The sequence below is a fragment of the Heptranchias perlo genome, chromosome 14 (genome assembly GCF_035084215.1).
Source record: "Heptranchias perlo isolate sHepPer1 chromosome 14, sHepPer1.hap1, whole genome shotgun sequence".
NCBI lineage: Eukaryota > Metazoa > Chordata > Chondrichthyes > Hexanchiformes > Hexanchidae > Heptranchias > Heptranchias perlo.
Genome location: NC_090338.1, coordinates 68372696 through 68397554, shown reverse-complemented (window position 1 = coordinate 68397554; position 24859 = coordinate 68372696). Strand labels below are relative to the sequence as shown.

Genomic DNA, 24859 nt, shown 5'->3' with positions numbered 1-24859 from the left:
CTGATGCTCCTCGCATCCTATTTCAAAATTCTAGCCTCCTTACCCAAACATTTGCATCTCAAGATGTAGCAACACACAACCCGATTAGCTAAATATCAAAACAGTAACTATTTCCACCCGCTACCTGTTACTTCCAGCCAAATAAAAAGGAAACCCAACACCAGTGAAACACTGTCAGATGTAACATGGCAGCTTCACAAAAAGCAAAGTAGTAACCACCTCGAATCAAGCAGTTTCGAGGTTTTTGACATGTCCTACTGGCTTGACAGCATTGAGTGTGTGAATATTTTCAGCCACATGGAACAAAAATGAGTGCAGAGATATAGGGGTGGGAGAAAGAGAAGCATGACTAAAACTGGAAAGAATGAGAGCGAATATAAAGCATCAGACCTAACATGAGAAATAAATCTTTGTTATAGTTTTACAGTACAAATTAAAAAGTGATAGTGTAAGTATCCCCCTCACATGGGCTGACATCAGCACTGTACCTCGATTTTAAAAAAAAATTATTTTCAATTTTCTCCTTCTTCCCTGAAGGCACCGACTGATGCTGGGATATGGTTCCACAGATATGGGCTGTCCCTTGGCACCTTCCCCAAATAATTATTCTTCATTGAGTCTAGACAGTCATTGGAAGCAGGCAGTTTGATTGTGGTGGACATCACAGCTGGGTTTGATCCTGTTCTCAGCTAACAACCATGTTTTGTGCAAGGGGAGGATCACAATGAAAAACAGGAGTGAAAACCTTTGTTGATTCCCACCTGGGGCACTGAGGTCTACTGTAGACCAGACTGAGGTTATCCGACGCAGCAGAGGCCCAGAATAACCTGTGGCTTTGTACAACACTGGCAGTACCTTCACCTGTTGGCCCTTTGGAGGAGCCTGAAAACTTTATTTGAGCAAATGAGTCCACAAGTGACCGCCCTCAAATATAGTTCACTACAGGCAAAAACAAAGTGAGTGCTATCCATAGTGCAAGATGACAATGCCAAGGATTGCCATTCTGTCGCAACTTCTACAGATGTTAAGATTTTACAAAAAAAATCTAAATTGGCATATTAATTAGGCTTTTTTTGTTAATTGAAGCATTATAGAGGTGCAAAAACGACATGCAGCCAACATGGGTCTTAAGCCATCTGCTCACATAACAATTATTTCACATGTGTCACTTACTGCCAACTGCAATATTAATGGAGTCACATTAAAACAGATGCAGCTTTTAAATGCTGTAAACCTGAAAAAACAATGATCCCAACTGTCAATAAGTGCTCTGCATGACTAATGTGGACAATTTCACACTGAAAGCCAGTCATTCAGTGTTCCATCATAGGCATGCTGAGCTCTAGATTTTTACTGACAGAACAATAGAGGTGTAACTCTCAGACAGAATTACAATAGAACGTGCTACGTATGTGGGGGTAAAATTCCCATCATTTACAATTTTAGAAAAAAGTTGACAGGTACAATACGGAATTTCCGTACATTCAGTAAACTTGTTGGCTGCAGAATTACGAGCTTCAGCATCTACTGTACTGTGTCTAACCAAAAACTGAATTAAACATTTGTAGGCAGCAACAGAACTAAGTAGCTGTTGAGATGAGAGGCCACTTTCAAATCTTTAAATTATAATTGCGAGCTAAATTGAAAGAAAATAATCCAAACTGCTATATACTCGTTCTGTTCAAGTCTCGCCTATTCATCGCTTTGGACTTTTCTTTTCCCATTATGAAGCTTAGCTGGGGAACCAGGGTTGTAAAGAACAGAAAAGAAAAGGTAAATCAGGTATCGGTGATTAAATGACTTGAAGCTTGGGCTTCAAAATCCTGTGGATTGTAGGAGGAAAGAAAAACTCAGAGGCAAGGAGTTCGACAGTGCTGAGGTCCTGGGACAAAAATAAATTAATAGGAAATGGCACAATGAGTCCTGATTTCAACAGTGAAGATGTCGGAAGGAGGAAGAGTATGTCGGCAGGGGGAAGGGAGAAAACGTCAGAGGGGCACGAACAGCAGAAATGAAATATGGTGAGCGAACAAAAAAGGTGTGAAACTACAGTCAAGAAAGGGATCGCTGATCTGGTGATGAATTCTTCTCTTGTGTCCTATGAAGGAGGGCAAGCTTCCAATATGTAGGAATAATGTCCAAATCTTGAACACACATGTGCTTGAGAGTTAAGAATTACTGAGGGGAAAATAAATGTTTTGCAGAGAAGGGAAAAATCATGGTCCTGGTCAGTTAGCAATCCCCATTTGAGATTACTGCTCGCTGTTTAAAATCCTGAGCACACCTTCTCAGGTTCAGCGTTAGTACCAACTCAATGGCACCCTGCTCTCATCAGATTGCGACAATGATGCCCAATTGAATCTTGGATATTTTCCTGATTAACCAGTGGACCCAAGTTATCAACTGTACCATTCGACGGTACAGCTAATATTAAAAGGGAGAAGGGTACAAATTTACTAAGAAAAATTTTGTCAGATTTGAGATTCTAAGTGCACAACTAGGCTATCCATTTATAAAGAATTCCGGTATGGAATGGATTACAAGAACTAATTCCATCGAATTTTCAAACAACAGTCCGGAATACTATTTATTCACCCAGTTCTGCTTTTAAAACCGGCCATGGTTTTCTGTTCCACCACCCCAAAGCAATATGACAATTCTTATTTTTTTTAATTCATTCATGGGATGTCGGCATCGCTGGCGAGGCCAGCATTTATTGTCCATCACAATTTGCCCTTGAAACTGTGGTAATGAGCCGCCTTCTTGAACCGCTGCAGTCCATGTGGTTGGTGAAGGTTCTCCCAGTGCTGTTGGGAAGGGAGTTCCAGGATTTTGACCCAGCGACGATGAAGGAACGGTGATATATTTCCAAGTCGGGATGATGTGTGACTTGGAGGGGGACGTGCAGGTGGTGTTGTTCCCATGTGCCTGCTGCTCTTGTCCTTCTCGGCGGTAGAGGTCGCGGGTTTGGGAGGTGCTGTCGAAGAAGCCTTGGCGCGTTACTGCAGTGCACCTGTCGATGGTACACACTGCAGCCACGGTGTGTCGGTGGTGAAGGGAGTGAGTGTTCAGGGTGGTGGATGGGGTGCCAATCAAGCGGGCTGCTTTGTCCTGGATGGTGTCGAGCTTCTTGAGTGTTGTTGGAGCTGCGCTCATCCAGGCAAGTGGAGAGTATTCCATCACACTCCTGACTTGTGCCTTGTAGATGGTGGAAAGGCTTTGGGGAGTCAGATGAGTCACTCGCCACAGAATACCCAGCCGCTGACCTGCTCTTGTCACCACAGTATTTGATGTGGCTGGTCCAGTTAAGTTTCTGGTCAATGGCGACCCCCAGGATGTTGATGGGGGATTCAGCGATGGTAATGCCATTGAATGTCAAGGGGAGGTGGTTAGACTCTCTCTTGTTGGAGATGGTCATTGCCTGGCACTTGTCTGGTGCGAATGTTACTTGCCACTTATCAGTCCAAGCCTGGATGTTGTCCAGGTCTTGCTGCATGCAGGCTCGGACTGCTTCATTATCTGAGGGGTTGTGAATGGAACTGAACACTGTGCAATCGTCAGCGAACATTCCCATTTCTGACCTTATGATGGAGGGACGGTCATTGATGAAGCAGCTGAAGATGGTTGGGCCAAGGACACTGCCCTGAGGAACTCCTGCACAGTGTCCTGGGGCTGAGATGATAGGCCTCAACAACCACTACCATCTTCCTTTGTGATGTGGAGATGCCGGTGATGGACTGGGGTTGACAAATGTAAGGAATCTTACAACACCAGGTTATAGTCCAACTGTTTTATTTGAAAATCACAAGCTTTCGGAGGCTTTCCCCTTCGTCAGGTGAAGTGTGGGATTCCATGGAAGCTTTTTTTTTTATTCGTTCACGGGATGTGGGCGTCGCTGATGAGGCCAGCATTTATTGCCCATCCCGAATTGCCCTCGAGAAGGTGGTGGTGAGCCGCCTTCTTGAACCGCTGCAGTCCGTGTGGTGACGGTTCTCCCACAGTGCTGTTCGGAAGGGAGTTCCAGGATTTTGACCCAGCGACAATGAAGGAACGGCGATATATTTCCAAGTCGGGATGGTGTGTGACTTGGAGGGGAACGTGCAGGTGGTGTTGTTCCCATGCACCTGCTGCCCTTGTCCTTCTAGGTGGTAGAGGTCGCTGGTTTGGGAGGTGCTGTCGAAGAAGCCTTGGCGAGTTGCTGCAGTGCATCCTGTGGATGGTGCACACTGCAGCCACTGTGCGCCAGTGGTGAAGGGAGTGAATGAATGGTTACCGCATTTATAGTCAGAGAACAATACCTGGTGATTACAGATAAGCTTTCCAACTGCCCGTTGTCAAGGCAATCAAAGTGTTCAGACAGAGAGATGTTACCTACAGGACCACCTAATACACAAACGGCCAGAACAAAAGGCAGAGAGAGAGAGAGAGAGAGAGAGAGACATCCGAAAGGAAGAGAAAGACAGAGAATGACCCGTTGTATTAAAAACAGATAACCTTTTTTCGCTGGTGGGGTTACGTGGAGCGTGACATGAACCCAAGATCCCGGTTGAGGCCGTCCTCATGGGTGTGGAACTTGGCTATCAATTTCTGCTCGACGATTTTGCGTCGTTGTGCATCTCGAAGGCCGCCTTGGAGAACGCTTACCCGAAGGTCGGTGGCTGAATGTCCTTGACTGCTGAAGTGTTCCCCGACTGGGAGGGAACCCTCTTGTCTGGCGATTGTTGCGCGGTGTCCGTTCATCCGTTGTCGCAGTGTCTGCATGGTCTCGCCAGTGTACCATGCTCCGGGGCATCCTTTCCTGCAACGTATGAGGTAGACAACGTTGGCCGAGTCACAGGAGTATGAACCATGTACCTGGTGGGTGGTGTCCTCTCGTGTGATGGTGGTATGTGTGTCGATGATCTGGCATGTCTTGCAGAGGTTGCCGTGGCAGGGTTGTGTGGTGTCGTGGACGCGGTTCTCCTGAAAGCTGGGTAATTTGCTGCCAATGATGGTCTGTTTGAGGTTGGGTGGTTGTTTGAAGGCAAGTAGTGGAGGCGTGGGGATGGCCTGAGCGAGGTGTTCGTCGTCATCGATGACATGTGGAAGGCTGCGGAGAACATGGCGTAGTTTCTCCACTCCGGGGAAGTACTGGACGACGAAGGGTACTCTGTTGGTTGTGTCCCGTGTTTGTCTTCTGAGGAGGTCTATGCGATTTTTCGCTGTGGCCCGTCGGAACTGTCGATCGACGAGTCGAGCGTCATATCCCGTTCTTACCAGGGCGTCTTTCAGCGTCTGTAGGTGTCCATCACGTTCCTCCTCGTCTGAGCAGATCCTGTGCATTTGCAGGGCCTGTCCATAGGGGATGGCCTCTTTGACGTGGTTAGGGTGGAAGCTGGAAAAGTGGAGCATCGTGAGGTTGTCCGTGGGCTTGCGGTAGAGTGAGGTGCTGAGGTGCCCGTCTTTGATGGAGATTCGTGTGTCCAAGAAAGAAACCGATTCTGAGGAGTAGTCCATGGTGAGCTTGATGGTGGGATGGAACTTGTTGATGTTATCGTGTAGTCTCTTCAGTGATTCTTCGCCGTGGGTCCATAGGAAGAAAATGGCGTCGATGTATCTGGTATATAGCGTTGGTTGGAGGTCCTGTGCAGTGAAGAAGTCGTGCTCGAACTTGTGCATGAAAATGTTGGCGTATTGGGGTGCGAATTTGGTCCCCATGGCTGTTCCGTGTGTTTGGGTAAAGAACTGGTTATTGAAGGTGAAGACATTGTGATCCAGGATGAAGCGGATCAGTTGTCGGATGGCACCTGGGGATTGGCTGTTGTTGGTGTTGAGTACTGAGGCTGTTGCAGCGATGCCGTCATCGTGGGGGATATTGGTGTCGAGTGCCGAGACGTCCATCGTGGTGAGAAGTGTTCCTGGTTCAACTGGTCCGTGGGTACTGAGTTTTTGTAGGAAGTCTGTAGTGTCGCGACAGAAGCTGGGGGTTCCCTGTACGATGGGTTTCAGGATGCCCTCGACGTATCCAGAGAGGTTCTCACACAGGGTTCCGTTGACTGGTCCAATAGGATGTCCGGGTGTGTTGGCTTTGTGTATCTTTGGGAGGCAGTAGAAGTCTCCCACGCGGGGAGAACGTGGGATGAGAGCGCGTAGGATGCTTTGAAGGTCTGGATCGAAGGTCTTGATTAGTTTGTTGAGCAGGTGGGTGTGTTCTTTGGTCGGATCTGTGGGTAAGCGTCTGTAGTGTTCCTGGTTGTCCAGTTGTCGGTATGCTTCTTTGCAATAGTCCGTTCTGTTCTGCATGATGATGGCTCCTCCTTTGTCCGCTGGTTTGATGACGATGTTGCAGTTGGTCTTGAGAGCGTCGATGGCGTTGCGTTGTGCTTGGGTGACATTCTGGACTGTCTTGTGTGTGCGGCTGATGAATCTGGCATTGACGCATTTCCTGACAGCTTGAGCATACATGTCAAGCTTAGGGCAGCGACCCTCCGGAGTCGTCCAGTTTGACTCTTTCTTCTTCTGTTGCTGTACCGCGGATCCCTCTGTCTGCTGTTCCGGATCGTTGATTGTCTCATTGGGTTCGCTGCTGAAATCTTGGGATTTGTGGAAGAATTCCTGGAGCCTCATTCTCCTGATAAATTCCTCTGTGTCCGCCGCGAGACCAATGGAGTCCATTTTGGTGGTGGGGCAGAAAGCCTTCAACATGTCATCGATGACGACGAACACTTCGCTCAGGCCATCCCCAGACCTCCACTACTCGCCTCCAAACAGCCACCCAACCTCAAACAGACCATCGTTCGCAGCAAATTACCCAGCTTTCAGGAGAACAGCGTCCACGACACCACCCAACCCTACCCCGGCAACCTCTGCAAGACATGCCAGATCATCGACACAGATACCACCATCACACGAGAGGACACCAACCACCAGGTACATGGTTCGTACTCCTGTGACGCGGCCAACGTTGTCTACCTCATACGTTGCAGGAAAGGATGCCCCGGAGCATGGTCCATTGGTGAGACCATGCAGACGCTGCGACAACGGATGAACGGACACTGCGCAACAATCGCCAGACAAGAGGGTTCCCTCCCAGTCGGGGAACACTTCAGCAGTCAAGGACATTCAGCCAACGATCTTCGGGTAAGCGTTCTCCAAGGCGGCCTTCGAGACGAACAACGCAAAATCATCGAGCAGAAATTGATAGCCAAGTTCCGCACCCATGAGGACGGCCTCAACCGGGATCTTGGGTTCATGTCACGCTACACGTAACCCCACCAGCGAAAAAAGGTTATCTGTTTTTAATACAACGGGTCAGTCTCTGTCTTTCTCTTCCTTTCGGATGTTTCTCTCTCTCTCTCTCTCTCTCTCTCTCTCTCTCTCTGCCTGCCTTTTGTTCTGGCCGTTTGTGTATTCGGTGGTCCTGTTGGTAACATCTCTCTGTCTGAACACTTTGATTGCCTTGACAACGGGCAGTTGGAAAGATTATCTGTAATCACCAGGTATTGTTCTCTGACTATAAATGCGGTAACCTTCCATGGAATCCCACACTTCACCTGACGAAGGGGAAAGCCTCCGAAAGCTTGTGATTTTCAAATAAAACAGTTGGACGATAACCTGGTGTTGTAAGATTCCTTACATCTTCCTTTGTGCGAGGTATGACTCCAGCCACTCGAGAGCTTTCTCCCTGATTCCCATTGACTTCAATTTTACTCGGGTTCCTTGGTGCCACACACAGTCAAATGCTGCCTTGATGTCAAGGGCATTCACTCTCACCTCACCTCTGGAATTCAGCTCTTTTGTCCACGTTTGGACCAAGGCTGTAACGAAGTCAGAAGCCGAGTGATCCTGATGGAACCCAAACTGAGCATCGGTGAGCGGGTTATTGGTGAATAAGTGCTGCTTGATAGTACTGTCGACGACATCTTCCATCACTTTGCTGATGGTTGAGAGTGGACTGATGGGGCGGTGATTGGATTTGTCCTGCTTTTTGTGGACAGGACATACCTGGGCAAATTTTCCATGTTGTTGGGTAGCTACCAGTGTTGCAGCTGTACTGGAACAGCTTGGCTAGAGGCGCGGCTAGTTCTGGAGCACATGTCTTCAGCACTACAGCCGGGGTGTTGTCGGGGCCCGTAGCCTTTGCTGTATCCAGTGCACTCAGCCGTTTCTTGATATCACGTGGAGTGAATCAAATTGGCTGAAGACTGGCTTCTGTGATGGTGGGGATATCAGGAGGAAGCAGAGATGGATCATCCACTCGGCACTTCTGGTTGCAAACGTCTTGTCTTTTGCACTCGCGTCGATAAACGTCATACTGAAAAATTGTTGCTTAAATTTCCAGTTTTCTTTTGACACCATTAACTTTAAACAGTTTCTCCTCGTCCTCAAATCCAGTACCTGATAGAAACAATTTCCCTGGATCGAATTTCTCCATAACTCTGAAAATTCTAAAAACCTCTTTGAAGTCCCCTCTCCTTCATGATCGGCTTCTCCAAAGAGATTATCTTTCCTCATAACTCAGCTCTCTAAGTTCAAGAAAGAGCCTCGCAGCCCTGAATTATGGAGAATAAAACCACATAGATATGGTCTCCACGAAGTTCAGAAACAGCTTCAAAATTGCCTCCCTTGACTTAAGTCACGCCCTTAGCGAAATATCCCAACATGTTATTTACTTTCTTCACCACCTGCAAACAATGAACCATGGTTTTAATGACTGATCCACCAAAACCCTGGGTCTCTATCCTGCTCATTTACCTCCAGCACATTACCATTTGAAGTGCACTCCACATTCTGGAGTCTTGTACCGAATTTCACGGCTTTATATCTGTGTTGAGCTCCAAGTGTCATCTCTTTGCCTGTTGTTGTTGCTGCTGCTGCCTGCCCAGAGCTCTTTGATTATCACACATTGGATAGCATCACTGGCCATGAAACTCAATTTACCACCATCTGCAAACTTGAGACACCTTGGACAATATTCCATCCTCCAAGTCATTTATATAAATTATATATGAAAAAAAGCAGCTGCAACACCAACTGCCGTGGAACTCTATGGGCAACCAGTTTCCACTGACATGGCCCCACTCTTGCCACAAAGCTGCCGAATAGTTTGCATCTATTCCCTGGACATGCACCTTGTGAATCAGTCTGTTATAGGCAGTGTCAAACACATTGCTGAAATCTAGGCAAACAACATCCACCGATTCTGCGATACACAAGATCCGCAACCTTAACAGATATCCAGTATATTGATCAAACTTATCGGCCCCCTTCGAAAGAAGCGAACAATGCAAATACTGGCAATCTGAACCTATACTGGCTCTCTCATCATCTCCGACTTCCAGAGACAATCTCTAAAGCCATTCCTCAAAGTCTCAAACTTTTCCCATAATGAAGGTAAGGTTCGCAGGTCTTAATTTGACAGTGGAAAGTAACATCGAACTTCAAATATTCATTTATTTTTCTGAAAGGTGTATTACAAAGCTATCGACAATCCTTTACATATTAAACATGACCAGGCTGCATTAATCAATGTTCATCATGCATCGTTTTGTCACTGGGGTTTCGACTCAGTTGTGTGAGTGCACAAAATGTTTGTACAATAACCATCTGAAGTGGGAAAAACATGCAGCACTGCAATTAGATTTTATCCTTCGAAAACTGTGTCTGAGTGTCAATGCTGGTAGTTGCCAGGGGATCAATTTGAAGGATTAAATTGAGCGATCCAACAAGAGGCAGCAACGGGCACAATGGGCCAAATGGCCTCCTTCTGTGCTGCATCATTCTTTGATTCTAAGTGTGTTAGCACTATATTTAAGTGTTATGGCTAAAGTATGATATTTCCGACATCACAGATACCAATATTTTAATTAAGTCTCATGACAACATAAATACTGCCTCATACAGTATGAACTACTGAATTGGACAGAAGATTTTAAATTCCCTACTTTGGTATTCAACACTCCAGGTGAAGGTCACACATGACCTTTACTTTGAATATTTGTGTTTTTAAAATAAATGTGTATGTGAAGATATTTAAAACTTAATTGCTAATTTCTCAATTTCAGCTGCCCTTTTGCAATGTGATAGAACATTTTGGCACCCAGCATATCTCCCAACTTCTTACTGGGACAATGTGCAACACACGATCAAAATGGGTCACACCTTTCTGTAATGTGCAGAGCCCAAATTAATTTGTGACCTTAATGTGTGTAAAATAAAGCTTGCAAGCTTTCATAAGTCTCACAAAATGAACACTTCAGCAGGATGTCACTCAGCCACCCAGTGTCCCCCTCTATTGTTTTTCAGCAAAACACCGAGGTGGTTGAATATCAAGTAATCGAACTGCGAGGAAAAACAGGCAACTGCATGACTGGGCTAAAAACAGAAAATACTGGGAATACACAACAGGTGCATCAGCTTCTGAAAAGACAAAAGGCAAGTTTGTGTATCGGATACAGAACCTGCTTCTCAATTCTCGACCCGAGATAGTAACTTGTCTTTTCTCTTTTCAAGTGCTGAAGTATCTGCATTTCCTATTCTGTATTTCTAGCTTCCGACATTTGCAGCCTTTTCTTCTTATCCTAGGTTTTTACATGGCTTCTATATTACAATTGCTACTTATTTTAAATTGCGTTGCTCAACTGCGTGTGCAACAAAGCTTGTGCGTACAAACTCTGTGCATTGCTCAATTCCAGCTCTGCGTGTGTGCCAGCTGGACTGATCAATAACCTTCAGTGTCGTCATTAAGGTTTCAGTGATATATTTTGGTAGGCATGTGAAATTTTAATACTGTGGAAAACATCCAGAAACACAAAAAATAGAATCCAGAAACACAATTCTCGGTCGTCGGTTCAATTAGGAGAGAAAACTTTGAGCTAAGTGACACCAAGGCAAAGAACTTATCGATCTCTCACTTGTGGTGGCAGTGCTGAGCAAGATTTGGAGTCATGATGTGGAGTCATGATTTGGAGTGGCATACTGGCTCCAAGTTCAATTTTTCCAAATAAGTCAAGTGGCAACACTGACAATTTTTTTTCATCCAGCTGTACCCGATACTCTATTCAAACTTAAGTGACAAAAAAAGGGTGACGAGGAGACGGGGTTGGGGAGTTCGTGTTGCCCAAACAAGGAGACTGGCTCACATGATGCCTGTCATAAAATTTTAGGCTTGTGTGTTACATACTGAAAATCTAAAAATCATTTTTTAAACTCTACATTACAATTAACAGAAACTTCACTCAAGTCATTTAATAAATCTAAAGCTGGGATTTCAAAATATCAGAAACTAAAAATGGATCAAATTAAGTTTCTTATTTGAACAACAAATAGTGTCATCTTAGCTCAGTTGTTAGCATTCTCACTCCCAAGTCAAAAGATTGTAGGTTTAAGCCCCACCATAGATTTCAGTCCATAATCTAGGCCGTCACTTTCAGTGCAGTACTGAGGGAGTGCTGCATTGTTGGAGAAAATCTTTCAGGTCGGATGTTGGACCCAGACTTTGTCTGCCTGCTCAGGTGGACAGAAAAGATCCTGTGGCACTATTTGAAGAGCAGGGAGTTATGGTGACCAGCCGACCACAACCAAAACATATCATATGATCATTCATTCATCATTGAATTAGCTGGCACATTTGCCGAAATAACAGTCACTGCACTTCAAAAGTAACCCACTGGTTATGAAGTGCTTTGTGACTCTGTTTGTCTCTCTTTAACGCACTATTTCACTAGGACTGACTTGCATTTGTACAGTACCTTCAACATAGGCAAATGCCCCAAGGCACTTCAGAGGCATAATTAGACAAAAATGGATGCCATGGCAAAGAAGGGGCGACCAAGAGCTTGGTCAAAGAGGTGGGTTTTAAAGAGCAGCTTAAAGGAGGAGAGGGAGGTGGAGGGGCTAAGGCAGTGTTTCCAGAGTGTTTGGTTGAGATGGCTGAAGGCACAGCCGCCAACGGTGGGGCGAGTGGAGGAGATATGCAAAAGGTTAGAGATTGGGAAATGGCGAGCTTCTGCAGGGGGCGGGGTGGTGGGGGGGCAACATTACAGAGGTTGGGAGCAGCAAGGCCATGAAAGGATTTAAGCATGAGTATAAGAATTTTAAATTGGGGGACTGGAAGCCAATGAAGGCTAAGATTGATGGGTCGAGTGGGCACTGGTACAGGATAGGATAGCAGCAGCAGTTTTGAATGAGCTTACGTTTACAGAGGGAGGCCAGCCAGGAGAGCATTGAAAAAAAGTCGAGTCTGGAGGCGACAAATGCATGGATGAGGGCTTCAACACCAGGTGAGCTGAGGTGGGGCGGAGGCAGGCTGTGTTACAGAGTTGAAAGCAGGCAGAGAGGATGTGGGGTTGGAAGCAAGTCTCAGTGTCGAATCGGATGTTAAGATTGCTAACAGTCTGGTTCAGCCTGAGACAATGGCTGGGAAGAGGGATGGAATCAGTGCAAAGTATACAAAACTTATGGTGGGGGCCAAAGATGATGGCTTTGTTCTTATCATTGTTTAACTGAAGGAAACTACAGCTCATCCACAAATGGATAGTGGACACGCAGTCTGACAACACAGAGGTGGTGAAGGCATCAAGAGGTAGTGGAAAGATAGAGCTGGGTGTCGTCACTGTGCACGTGGAAGCTGACACTATATCTACGGGTGATGTCGTCAAGGAGCCGCATGCAGATAAAGAAGAGGAGGGGGCCAAGGATGGATCCTTGGGAAATTCCGGAACTAAGTGCAGAGGTGGAAAGAGATGCCATTGCTGGAGATACTCTGCCTACGATTAGATATGATGTGGAGATGCTGGTGATGGACTGGGGTTGACAATTGTAAACAATTTTACAACACCAAGTTATAGTCCAACAATTTTTATTTGAAATCTACAAGCTTTCGGAGGCTTCCTCCTTAGTCAGGTAAATGGTCAGGAGCTCCTCGAAGCCTACGCATTTATACATATAGAACAATACATGGTGTTTACAGACTGCCCCTGCAACTGCCCGTTGCCAAGGCAATCACCGTGTTCAGACAGAGAGGTGTCACCTACAGAACCCCCGAATACACATTCAACAAAAAAACAAACAGGAAAAAAAAGAGAGGCAGAAACATCCGGAAGGCAGAGAAAGCCAGCAAATGACACATTATATTAAAAACAGATAGCTTTTGTTCGCTGGTGGGGTAACGTGTAGCGTGACATGAACCCAAGATCCCGGTTGAGGCCGTCCTCATGGGTGCGGAACTTGGCTATCAATTTCTGCTCGACGATTTTGCCTTGTCGTGTGTCTCGAAGGCCGCCTTGGAGAACGCTTGCCCGAAGATCGGTGACTGAATGTCCCTGACTGCTGAAGTGTTCCCCGACTGGGAGGGAACCCTCCTGTCTGGCAATTGTTGCACGGTGTCCGTTCATCTGTTGTCGCAGTGTCTGCATGGTCTCGCCAATGTACCATGCTCCGGGGCATCCTTTCCTGCAACGTATGAGGTGGACAACGTTGGCCGAGTCACAGGAGTATGAACCATGCACCTGGTGGGTGGTGTCCTCTCGTGTGATGGTGGTATCTGTGTCGATGATCTGGCATGTCTTGCAGCGGTTACTGTGGCAGGGTTGTGTGGTGTCGTGGACGCTGTTCTCCTGAAAGCTGGGTAATTTGCTGCGAACGATAGTCTGTTTGAGGTTGGGTGGCTGTTTGAAGGAGAGTAGTGGAGGTGTGGGGAAGGCCATAGCGAGGTGTTCGTCGTCATTGATGACATGTTGAAGGCTGCGGAGAACATGGCGTAGTTTCTCCGCTCCGGGGAAGTACTGGACGACGAAGGGTACTCTGTTGGTTGCGTCCCGTGTTAGTCTTCTGAGGAGGTCTATGCGATTTTTCGTTGTGGCCCGTCGGAACTGTCGATCGATGAGTCAAGCGTCATATCCCGTTCTTACCAGGGCGTCTTTCAGAGTCTGTCGGTGTCTATCCCGTTGCTCCTCGTCTGAGCCACCCAACGTCAAACAGACTATCGTTCGCAGCAAATTACCCAGCTTTCAGGAGAACAGCGTCCACGACACCACACAACCCTGCCACGGTAACCGCTGCAAGACATGCCAGATCATCGACACAGATACCACCATCACACGAGAGGACACCACCCACCAGGTGCATGGTTCATACTCCTGTGACTCGGCCAACGTTGTCCACCTCATACGTTGCAGGAAAGGATGCCCCGGAGCATGGTACATTGGCGAGACCATGCAGACGCTGCGACAACGGATGAACGGACACCGCGCAACAATCGCCAGACAGGAGGGTTCCCTCCCAGTCGGGGAACACTTCAGCAGTCAGGGACATTCAGTCACCGATCTTCGGGTAAGCGTTCTCCAAGGCGGCCTTCGAGACACACGACAACGCAAAATCGTCGAGCAGAAATTGATAGCCAAGTTCCGCACCCATGAGGACGGCCTCAACCGGGATCTTGGGTTCATGTCACGCTACACGTTACCCCACCAGCGAACAAAAGCTATCTGTTTTTAATATAATGTGTCATTTGCTGGCTTTCTCTGCCTTCCGGATGTTTCTGCCTCTCTTTTTTTTCCTGTTTGTTTTTTTGTTGAATGTGTATTCGGGGGTTCTGTAGGTGACACCTCTCTGTCTGAACACGGTGATTGCCTTGGCAACGGGCAGTTGCAGGGGCAGTCTGTAAACACCATGTATTGTTCTATATGTATAAATGCGTAGGCTTCGAGGAGCTCCTGAACATTTACCTGACGAAGGAGGAAGCCTCCGAAAGCTTGTAGATTTCAAATAAAAATTGTTGGACGAGAACTTGGTGTTGTAAAATTGTTTACGATTAGATAGTTGAGTAGAATCAGGCAAAGGTCAACTCACTGAGCTGGGCAACAGAGGAAAGGTGTTGGAGAAGGATGGTGCGGTCGATTTTGTCAAAGGCGACAGAAAGGTCAAAGAGGGATAATACACCACAGTCACCGTCACAAAGGGTGTCATTTATGACTTCCATAAGGGCCATTTCAGTAATGTGGCAGGAACTGAAACCTGATTCGAGAGATTCAAACATGTACTTGAAGGAAAGATGGGCACGGATTCTGCAGCCAACAATATGCTCAAGAACTTCGGAGCAGAAAGTGAGGTTGGAAATGGGGGTGTCAGTTTGCAAGTTCAGAGTAGTCAGGAATAGGTTTTTGAAGAGGTGGCTGATGACAGCAGGGTTGTAAGGGAGGGCAACAATGCAATCTAGCATGGGGGCCAGGAAGGAAAGTTGGGTGGTCAGCAGTTTAGTGGGAACAGGGTCAAGACAGGAGAAGATAATCCAGGGATCATCCTTGTGCTCCAGGATGATCCTGGAGTAGTGGGCAGAGGAGTGAAGCCTGATAGCCCTTGATATGGTCCAGCCAGATCTGATGAAGGATGGCGAAAGCAGTTGCGCGCCAGATACTGTCAAGTCTGTGGCACTTGGACTTAAGGGAGTGGAGATGGGGTTGTACCGGGGGAATAACCAGGATGGGAAAGTAAAGATCTTGTTGGGTATGAGGGCATCAAAGGAGCACACAAAGGAGTGGTTGAGCAGATTGACAGCTGCACAAGTATTGTGGCGAATGGAGAGCCAAAGACTAGGCAGTTGGGACTTATAAGGTGCAGCTGTAAGTGATTTGGAGGAGTTTTTTTTTCCAGGGAAGAAAACAGAAGGAAGTAGAGTTGTAAGGGGATAGGGGGATATGGGTGCTAAGGGATACAAGGAAGTGGTTGGAGATGACCTTGTCTATAATTGAGACCATGGGAGTAGAGGGGTCACAAGAGATGGGACGGTCAAGGAGGGTGGCTGTGAATATGAACAGAGCAGTGAAATCAGAGAAGAGATGACAAGGTGAGTTGAGATAGAGATTAAAATTAGAGGCTGAGGGAAGGGTGAGGATATCTTGGTGAGAAACTTTGCTGGGGAGGTGGAAGACAACAATGATTTTAAAGGAGAGGGTGGGAAAAGGTGAGGTGCTTGAAGGAGAAAAGTACCAGAAGAGGAGGGGGAAGAGACCAGGGTGTGATTTTTTAATAAGGATCACACCACCACCGTGGCAGTTTGGGCGGGACAAATGGTTGAAAGTACGCGCAAGCGGGAAGGCTTCAGTAAGGGGCATGGTGTCGCCACCTGAGAGTCAAATTTCAGTCAAAGCCAGGATGTCAACATGATTAGATCATGAAGAAATACCAACAACCAATGCAGTATCAGATTATGTTTTCTGAGGATGAATTCAGGGAGCTGCTTGTTAACATTTAAGGTCTCATGGGTTTGTGAGCTGGGGAGAGAGAATCCATCACTTGTCGTCTCCTTGCTGGTTTTGTAAAGTGTGAAACCTGAGCAGTTACCTTTAATTGTACGTGTAGCTTTTGGGCGAAGGGAGAAGAGAATTCGAACAGAGGCAAGCAGGCCACTGACAGCAAGCTAACTCCAAACTGGTCAAGCAACTTAGTGCTGAGGTTGAGGGAAGATTCAAACTAAATTAATTGAGAAGTATAAAACTTGGAATTTTTTTTTAAAAAGGCAACTGGCACAAATTACTAGTCAGTTCTGGCATTCAGAAGACAGTATAACACACAGAAAAGTATGGAAAAAGGCTATCCGGACCATCAAGCCCACCAGAGAAACAGGATACAAGTTGGGTTTTCAGGCAGACCATTGCTTATGCTGGAACTCTGCGTCATATTTACTTTTTTCTCCAAGTGATTCACTACTTGAATCAAAGTCTCCAACTTTCTCATCTCTTTTGAAGGCATTAACTCGAGCTGAGGTATGGCTTCCACAGAGACTATCATACCCTCTGGTACCTCGCCCAAGTGGACATTCTTCATGCATGAACCAACAGGGGATGATTGGTGATGGGCTGTATTTCATGGAGGGTATCACAGTCCAACCTGATCATGTCCTCATCCTGCTTCCAAACAAGCACACTTTGCAGCAGAAGTCGCTGGATAGCAATCAGGAGAAGGAACCTTAGCTGATATTACCTCTATCTGAACAGGGGCACTAAAACCAACTGCGGTATTCCAGCTGGCTGCGATTAGTAGCACATCTAACTGGGCATTTACTCACTTGGAGAGCTCGTTGCAAATATTTCTAACCAACAATGAGAAAAAAAACACCTGGTCTATGACGGCTGACAGCATCATCTGAAAAATTGAACACACAAGTAAAATACAACCAACCGAGCAAAAAGACAACTGAGCCACAAGACTTATTGTGAAAAGAAAAATCCAGTTGTTTAACTTCTATCCTCTGTACCTCCTACCTGTAAATGTGGTGGAGCCAAAGGTGGTGGCATTCCTCCTGGAGGTGGCGGAATTGGTGGCATACTGGGATCAAACGGCGGTCGCCCAAAAGGAGGACGTGGTGGAGGTCCTCTCATCATTGCAAATGGAGGAGGCGGTGGACGCACGTGAAGAGGTGGTGGTCCCCGCAGCATAGCATTTGTTGGAGGAGCTGGACCACGAAATCGTAGCGCTTGCTGATGTGCCATCCTATTAAAGGAGATAAAACGTGAAAAGATATGACATGACCACTGTAATACACTCTATAAATCAACTTTTAGTTATTAATAGTATCAAATTTATTAGTTTTTTTCCTGTACTTCTCATGCTGGGGTATGATTCCATGGGCGCTAGCCATCCTCCAATACCTTGACATCAAGTGGCTGTGATTCATCACTAAGTCCCAGCATTGAGTATCAGCATCAATCAACTGATCCTTTCCTCAGCCAACATCCACATACACGTTATCTGGTAGAGATCACTGGATAATGATTACAAGTAGGAACGTTGAGTGATTTTTTTTTAAAAACTCCCAAGCCAACAATCTCAAATGCTAACTCAGAAGGAATTGGGAATCAAATCTGGGACCCTGGTCTCTGTGGCTTAGTACCATACCAAATAGTGAATTTACACACTAAGCAATGAGGAAAGCCTTCTATGTACATGTTAGCTATAATTTTAAGGCAGTCTTACTGTGCACATTAACACAATGTTTGCTGTTTCTTGATCTTGACAGATATTATGGATGGACTACGAGGATGACCAGGGTCCGAAACCATAAGAAAACTACACTAAAAAGGCATTTTCCCTTTGCACACAGCACAATTTGATTAATATATGACAACATACATATAAAGGAGGATAAGGACGTAACCGCAACATCTATAAAAGGTACCTCAACAGCTTTATCAGTGGAGTATATAACTCTCGAACGAGAGGGTTCACCAAGTTCAAATCAAAGCATCAAGTGACACTGTAACCTATCTGCTCTCATTAGGCAAGCTGTGCCCGCGAGTCGCAGATGACGAAATCATCCATGGCCAAGGAAAACAAAAAGGTGTTTTTGCCATCCAAGCCCAGAATAACAGAGAGGCATCACTATCTAGATTGTATGCACCAGATCAAATGATGAGATGACAAAAGATAACTCCCCCACCCCAAAAAAAAAGGTAGAAGGGTGAATGGTGTTTGGGGGATAAAAGAGAAGTCCTGATCAAGGATGAAATAGCTTCCTCAGTTTAATCCATCTGTTTCAGCTTCACTACAGTTTCCTTCGGGATCTGAGCTTTCAGTTTTTCTTACAATTCCCCAGGAAATTTTCAATTTCTTATTTTTAAATCAGGGAAAAGGTAACACACAGATTTCCACTTGAAACTTATGGAGAAAAAATTCAACAATACAAACAAAAGATTATAAATTCTTGGAATTCATTTTTGCTGATTTTTAACAATTTTCCAGTTTTATTTTCTTTCATTGCAGAGAGCAAACAATAATAATGTTGCAAACCACACGAAGGGTGTGGAAACAAACTCCAAATTTTGGGATAGAAGATTTTGGAAAATTACAACAGATAGAATCATAGAAAGTTACGGCACAGAAGGAGGCCATTTGGCCTATTGTGTCCGTGCCGGCCAAAAAAGAGCTATCCAGCTTAATCCCACTTTCCAGCACTTGGTCTGTAGCCCTGTAGGTTACGGCCATTTCAAGTGCATATCCAAGTAAAAACTAAAAGGAGGGAAGGCTCCCAAAGCACAACAGCGCTTCCCTGCCTCACACTGTATGAGGTGATATAACAAAAAAAAGTCAAGACTGATGAGGAAGAGTTTTAAAATTTTGGTATTTTAAATTAGTAAAAACTAGAAGCAAGGAATCTTGACGACCTTCCAGGTTTCCATCCGATTAAATGCTTTTTTCTTCCACATTCCCCCCTTCCTTGCTGGTGCACAGTTCCACAGGAAGTAGCAGCACTCTTGTACCTCACCCTAAGTGCCATTTCATCACGTTAACCAAGACAGCAAGTGCCATCATGCTGATGGCTGAAGACAGTTACAACGCCCCAAATGTTGCCCAAGCTCAGATCACCTAGCTCAGCACAGAGTGGGGACTGAACTTGGAACCTTCTAGTCTGCCCACCTTAGTACCATGCCATGCAGTGTTTACATGCATATTTTTTGATGGAAAACTCCACCAAATGGCTCAAGGAGAATTACATCAGAAGGCTGCTGGATCGAGGCATCGGCCAACCACTCCTAAGGGCCCACACCCTTGCAAGTACGTCTGTTCAAACTGTGTGTCAGACTGAAGGTCACTGTATTTTACAGGGGAACATAAACTGAAACAAAAGAACTTAAAGCAAGGAAGGCTCCCAAAGCACAACAACAGCTTCCCTGTCTCACGCTGTATGAGGTGATCTAACCCAAACATGGTTCAAACTCAACTAAATCTTATAACTTGTTTTATGGCAGTCAAAATGGCAACGTGTCATTGAAAGTTATAACAGGACATCCACCATCAGCGAGCCCCCTCCCCACTCAATAAAACATAACATGGTGGTTTCAGAAATAATATTCACAGGACTATCAGTTCTCTGTATTTTAGCACAATGTGCTGACATACTGAATTTTCCAAGGGCACCAACAGCTCTCTGGTGTACCAGCCAATTAATCAGCGAGTTTCGCCACTAAATATCGGCAAGATATTTTACAGGGGAGGCATCATAGTATGGATTAATTCTTTGGGCACACACCATTTCCATTTTTCCAGTGGGGTCAGTGAACGGTAATCAGAAACAGGAACTGTGGCTGATTTCCATAGCGCTCGTCCCCCCCACCCCATCCAAGTATACGTAAATGGTAATCGAATCTGGCACCTTCATGGTCTGTGTGGTTCAGCACCCCACCAAGCAGATATATCTTTATATTGAATTTTTTTCTCAGTCTGACTTTCTGCTCGCACAAGTTTAAAAAACCTGCACACAAAACACTCGTTTCACTTAAGAAAGTCATGATTTTCTGCAACACTGGGCTTCTCTTAAATTTTAGAACAAATTCACACAAACAGCCTCAATACTTGCATGTGCAGATACATTCTAAAGGTAGCACAGCACTGTGGAAAACTGAATTCTTCAACAAAACAAACTTTTGCAAGTGTGGTTTATTTTCCTGGGTTTGGAAACTTGTGCTTAGCAGCAAGTATTGAATATAATAGCAGAAATTATTACTGCAAGGGTATTAGAAAAGTCTCAAAAAAACTTCTATCGCATTTCAGCTAGCATTTAACATTCCTATTTTATATGTACACAAATAAAAATATTCATTCGAAAAGGGAATAGTGCCTGAGGACTGGTGGACAGCTGATGTGATTCCTATATTTAAACAGGGAGCTGGAACCAGTCCAAGCAACTGTAGACTAATTAGCTTAACGTTGGTGGTAGGAAAGATAATAGAATCTTTACTCAAAGATTTAATAGAAAACATCAAGAAAATGAAAATATAATAAAGAATCATCATTGATTTCATAAGGGAAGGTCATGTTTGACCAACCTTATTGAATTCTTTGAAGTAGCAGAAAGGATATACAAGAGTAATGCAGTCAATGTAATATATCTGGTTTTCAAAAGGCCTTCGATAAGTTACCACATAATAGACTCATGACGAAGGACAGAACATGTGGAGTCAAGGGACAAGTAGCAGAATGGATAGCAAGCTGGCTACAAATCAGAAAACAGAGTAAGAGTTAAAGGCAGTTACTCAGACGGGCAAAAGGTGGGAAGCGGTGTTCTACAAGGATCGGTGCTGGGACCACTGTTGTTCACTATTCACAAACGATTTGGACTCGGGAATCAGAAGTCTAATTTCAAAATTTGTGATGTGGAGATGCTGGTGATGGACTGGGGTTGACAATTGTAAACAATTTTACAACACCAAGTTAGAGTCCAACAAATTTATTTTAAATTCCACAAGCTTTCGGAGGCTTCCTCCTTCGTCAGGTGAACGGTATGGAAATGACATTTTCGAATCCTTCGCATTTGAAAATCACAGAACAATGCCTGGTGATTGCTGCCCGTTGTCAAAATTTGTGGATGACATCAAATTGGGGGGTATAGTTAATACTGAGGAGGACTACGACAAAATATAGGAAGACACGAAAACTTACAGAATGGGTGTGTAATTGGCAAATGAATTTCAATATAGATAAGTGGGAGGTATTACATTTTGGTAGGAAGATTGAGAGGGCCATAAACTGCTTTGATAATAAGTCTAAATGGGGTAGAGAAGCAGAGGGATCTGGGGGAAGAGACACAAATCACAAAGTAGTGATGAGGTTAGTAAGCCCGTTAAAAAAAAGCAAACCAAGCACTGGGGTACATTGCAAGAGGGGTAGAATTGAAAAGCAGAGAAGTTATGTCAAATTTATATCCAAACTTGGTTAGAGAGACAGAGCACTAGGAACAGTTCTGGTCTTCAATTATAAAAAGGATACAGAGGCACTGGAGAAGGTGCAAAAAATTAGTAGGATGATACCAGAACTGAGCGGCTATACCTATCAGGAAAGACTGAGCAGGCTGGGGCTCTTAACTCTAGAAATGAGAAGACTGAGGGGTGACCTGATAGAGGTCTTTAAGATTATGGAAGGGTTTGATAGTGTTGACATGGAGAAGATGTTTCCACTTGCGGAGGAGACGAGAACGAGGGACCACAAATATAAGACGGTCACTAATAAATCCAATAGGGAATTCAGGAGAAACTTCTTTACCCAGAGTGGTTAGAATGTGGAACTCGCTATCACAAGGAGTAGTTGAGGCGACGAGCATAGATGCATTTAAGGGGAAGCTAGATAAACACATGAGGGAGAAAGGAATAGAAAAATACGCTGATAGGGTTAGATGAAGGGAGGGAGGAGGCTCGTGTGGAGCATAAACACAGACGTGGATCTATTGGGCCGAACGGTCTGTTTCTGTGCTGTACATTCCATGCAATTCTATGTAATTCCTACAAAGTTTAAAAACCTCCCCAACATACATACAATAAATTACTGTTAAGTAAGCAGCAGGGAAGAAATAATTAAATGCACCCTAAAACAAGTATCTGGGGAAAGAAAAAAGGAATAATGACGAAGTTCAGGTCATGGATCATCTATCTTAATCTCCAGAGCTCTATGTTTAATCAAGATAGTCTTGATCTTTCCCTTTTTGTTTTATTATTGTTCTCAGAATGTCGTGAATGGTGGGACGGCTGCATTTATTAGCCATCCCCATTTAGTCCAAGGGCGTTGAGAGTCTCCGACGTAGTCTGAGACAGCAGTCGTGTGCAGGACAGACCAGGTAATGGGTGGTACTTTCCCTCCCTAAAGGACATTAGTGAATCTATTGGGTTTTTACGACAATCTGGCAGTTTCATGGGTCATTTTTCTGGTGCGAGCCCACAAATGACCAGATTCATTGAATTCAATTTCATAACGCGCCATTTGAAATCATGACCTCTGCTTGCGAGTCCGGCACCATAAACGCGACACAACTGCACCAGTAATGTTTCACCCTTCGAATCCAAGAGGTTTTTTTGGGAAAGACCTCAGTTAATTAAACTCTCTTAATCAGAGTGGAACATAATTTTATCGAAGCAAAATTTAGAAATAATAAGCTTGAAAGATCTTTTAACTTCATTTGAATGTTCCTTTTGTTAACCTGATCTCATTTTCTCCTGACTTGGACAGTTCTGGGGTGCCTGGAGCCCTCTGAAACCTCACCCAAGTGGTTAGTCTTGGCATATGAGCCTTGGCACATAACCAAGCATGATCCTGTCCTGAAACAATGTGCACTTCCAGCAGATGTCACGGGATGGCAATCAGGAAAAGAAAAAAGGCCCGATTCCCCAACTCAGCGCACTGAGGCCAACAACGTTGCTGCCCCTGCTGAGATTCAACTGATGTGTCAGCGAGGAAGGCGCGTCAGAGTGACTCAAGGTCAGAAATAGAATCGAACGATCACTGTGTACAAATAAACACTGGGCAGCGAACTCAATGAATGGAAAATCTGCAATGGGCACAGCATTTGTGCTTATCAACACATTGGCCGTCATATAACCCAGACAGCAATGGACTGAAACAAGAGCTCTTTATTACACGACATCAATTTTGTGAGATCACAAAGATAAGATGCACTTCAGCCGCGGGTCAACAGCGACATTGCTCGTAATATCCAGAGGATTTTTGGGGACTGGAGTTTAGTGCCCCAGTGACATTTACTCTGTAGCAGATTGCCAACCTTCAAATCCAAGCACAGAGATTCAATCTATGATCTGTGCCAAGTTAGCTGGAGAGGTGGGGGATATCAGTCAGGGTTCTTATTGTATCCAGTGACCACTGCTGCAAGTTTGCATCTTTGGACAGGATCTAATGCTGTGATGCCCCCTTCCCCATGGGCAAATAGCACATTGACACTACCAATCAAGGCTCATGAATGACCAGTTGGACAAAATAGTGTACATGCAATATCAGCACGCATGGAACTGTCAATCGACCCAATCACTGACATCAGGTCAGGGCAGAATATCTTCTCGCTACCGCCCCTCCCCCCACACAATGGCAAATGAGGATTTGAACCCATGCAGTCACCAGTGTTTTCACTGGGAATTTCCAAACCACATACTTGCAATCACTCCAACGTTCACTTCCAGCCAGTCCAGCAGGACACAGCGCTCCACCCCATGAACTTGGACAATGGTGGGGGGCAATAAACAAATCCCACCACACTGGCACCAGTACTAAAGTTGCACAGAGTGAGTAAGTACTAAAGGAAACAAACCAGCATTGTCCCTGAAGGGACAAGGAGATGTGATACAAAAGGAAAATCAACAGAAAGAACATTTCTTCCTTCTGTTCAAGGGTGAATTTTAAATACTGCATTCCTATGCAAGTGTGATTTTAAGAATATGTAATTGCATTATGTTGTAGGTCAATAATCCTTTAATGATTGACTTCAATTTTACTGTTACTTCAACAATCCTGAATTCTGATTTTTGCTTAGAATACTCTGCCTCCATTAAATTGTTTTCTCTCATACAATTCTGCTTCTCACCTTGGCAGTTGCCATATTGTTCAAGTACACACATCAGCTAATTTTGTTTCTTTCTTGAGCCAGGGTGGGTGGGGGGGGAGGGGGTGAGAAAGAGAGGGGGAAGTCGAAAAATTTGAAAGCTCTTTCACTTGACTTTCCTCTTCAGGTTTTTCCCCCCATCACCACAATTGGGAATTTGAAAAGGACTTGCATTTCCACTGCACGTTTCACGACCTCAGGACTTCCCAAAGCGCTTCACAGCCATTGCGGTACGTTTTGAAGTAGTCACTGTTGTCGTGTAGGAATGAAAGCAGCCAACTTGCGCACAGCAAAGTCCCCAAACAGCAAAGAGGTAACGACAAGGTAATCTGTTTTAGTTGTTGGTTGAGGGATAAATATAGGCCAGTACACCAGGAGAACTCCCCTGGTCGTCTTTGAACAGTGCCATGGGATCTTTTACATGCACCCGAGGGTAGACAGGGCCTCGGTTCAACATGCCATCCGAAAGGCAGCACCGCCGACGGTGCAGCACTTCCTCAGTACTGC

At 45.2% G+C, this 24859-nt stretch overlaps 1 protein-coding gene across 7 annotated transcripts in view; it reads right to left on the bottom strand.

The window, feature by feature from the left end:
- LOC137332598 (transcription elongation regulator 1-like) overlaps positions 1-24859 on the bottom strand; it is a 92957-nt gene that overhangs the window by 63841 nt on the left and 4257 nt on the right. For all 7 annotated transcript variants that reach the window (XM_067996551.1, XM_067996544.1, XM_067996546.1 and 4 more), the window contains exon 2: positions 17241-17469. In XM_067996551.1, the coding sequence (XP_067852652.1) occupies positions 17241-17469 (229 nt within the window). The remainder of the gene's footprint in view (positions 1-17240; positions 17470-24859) is intronic.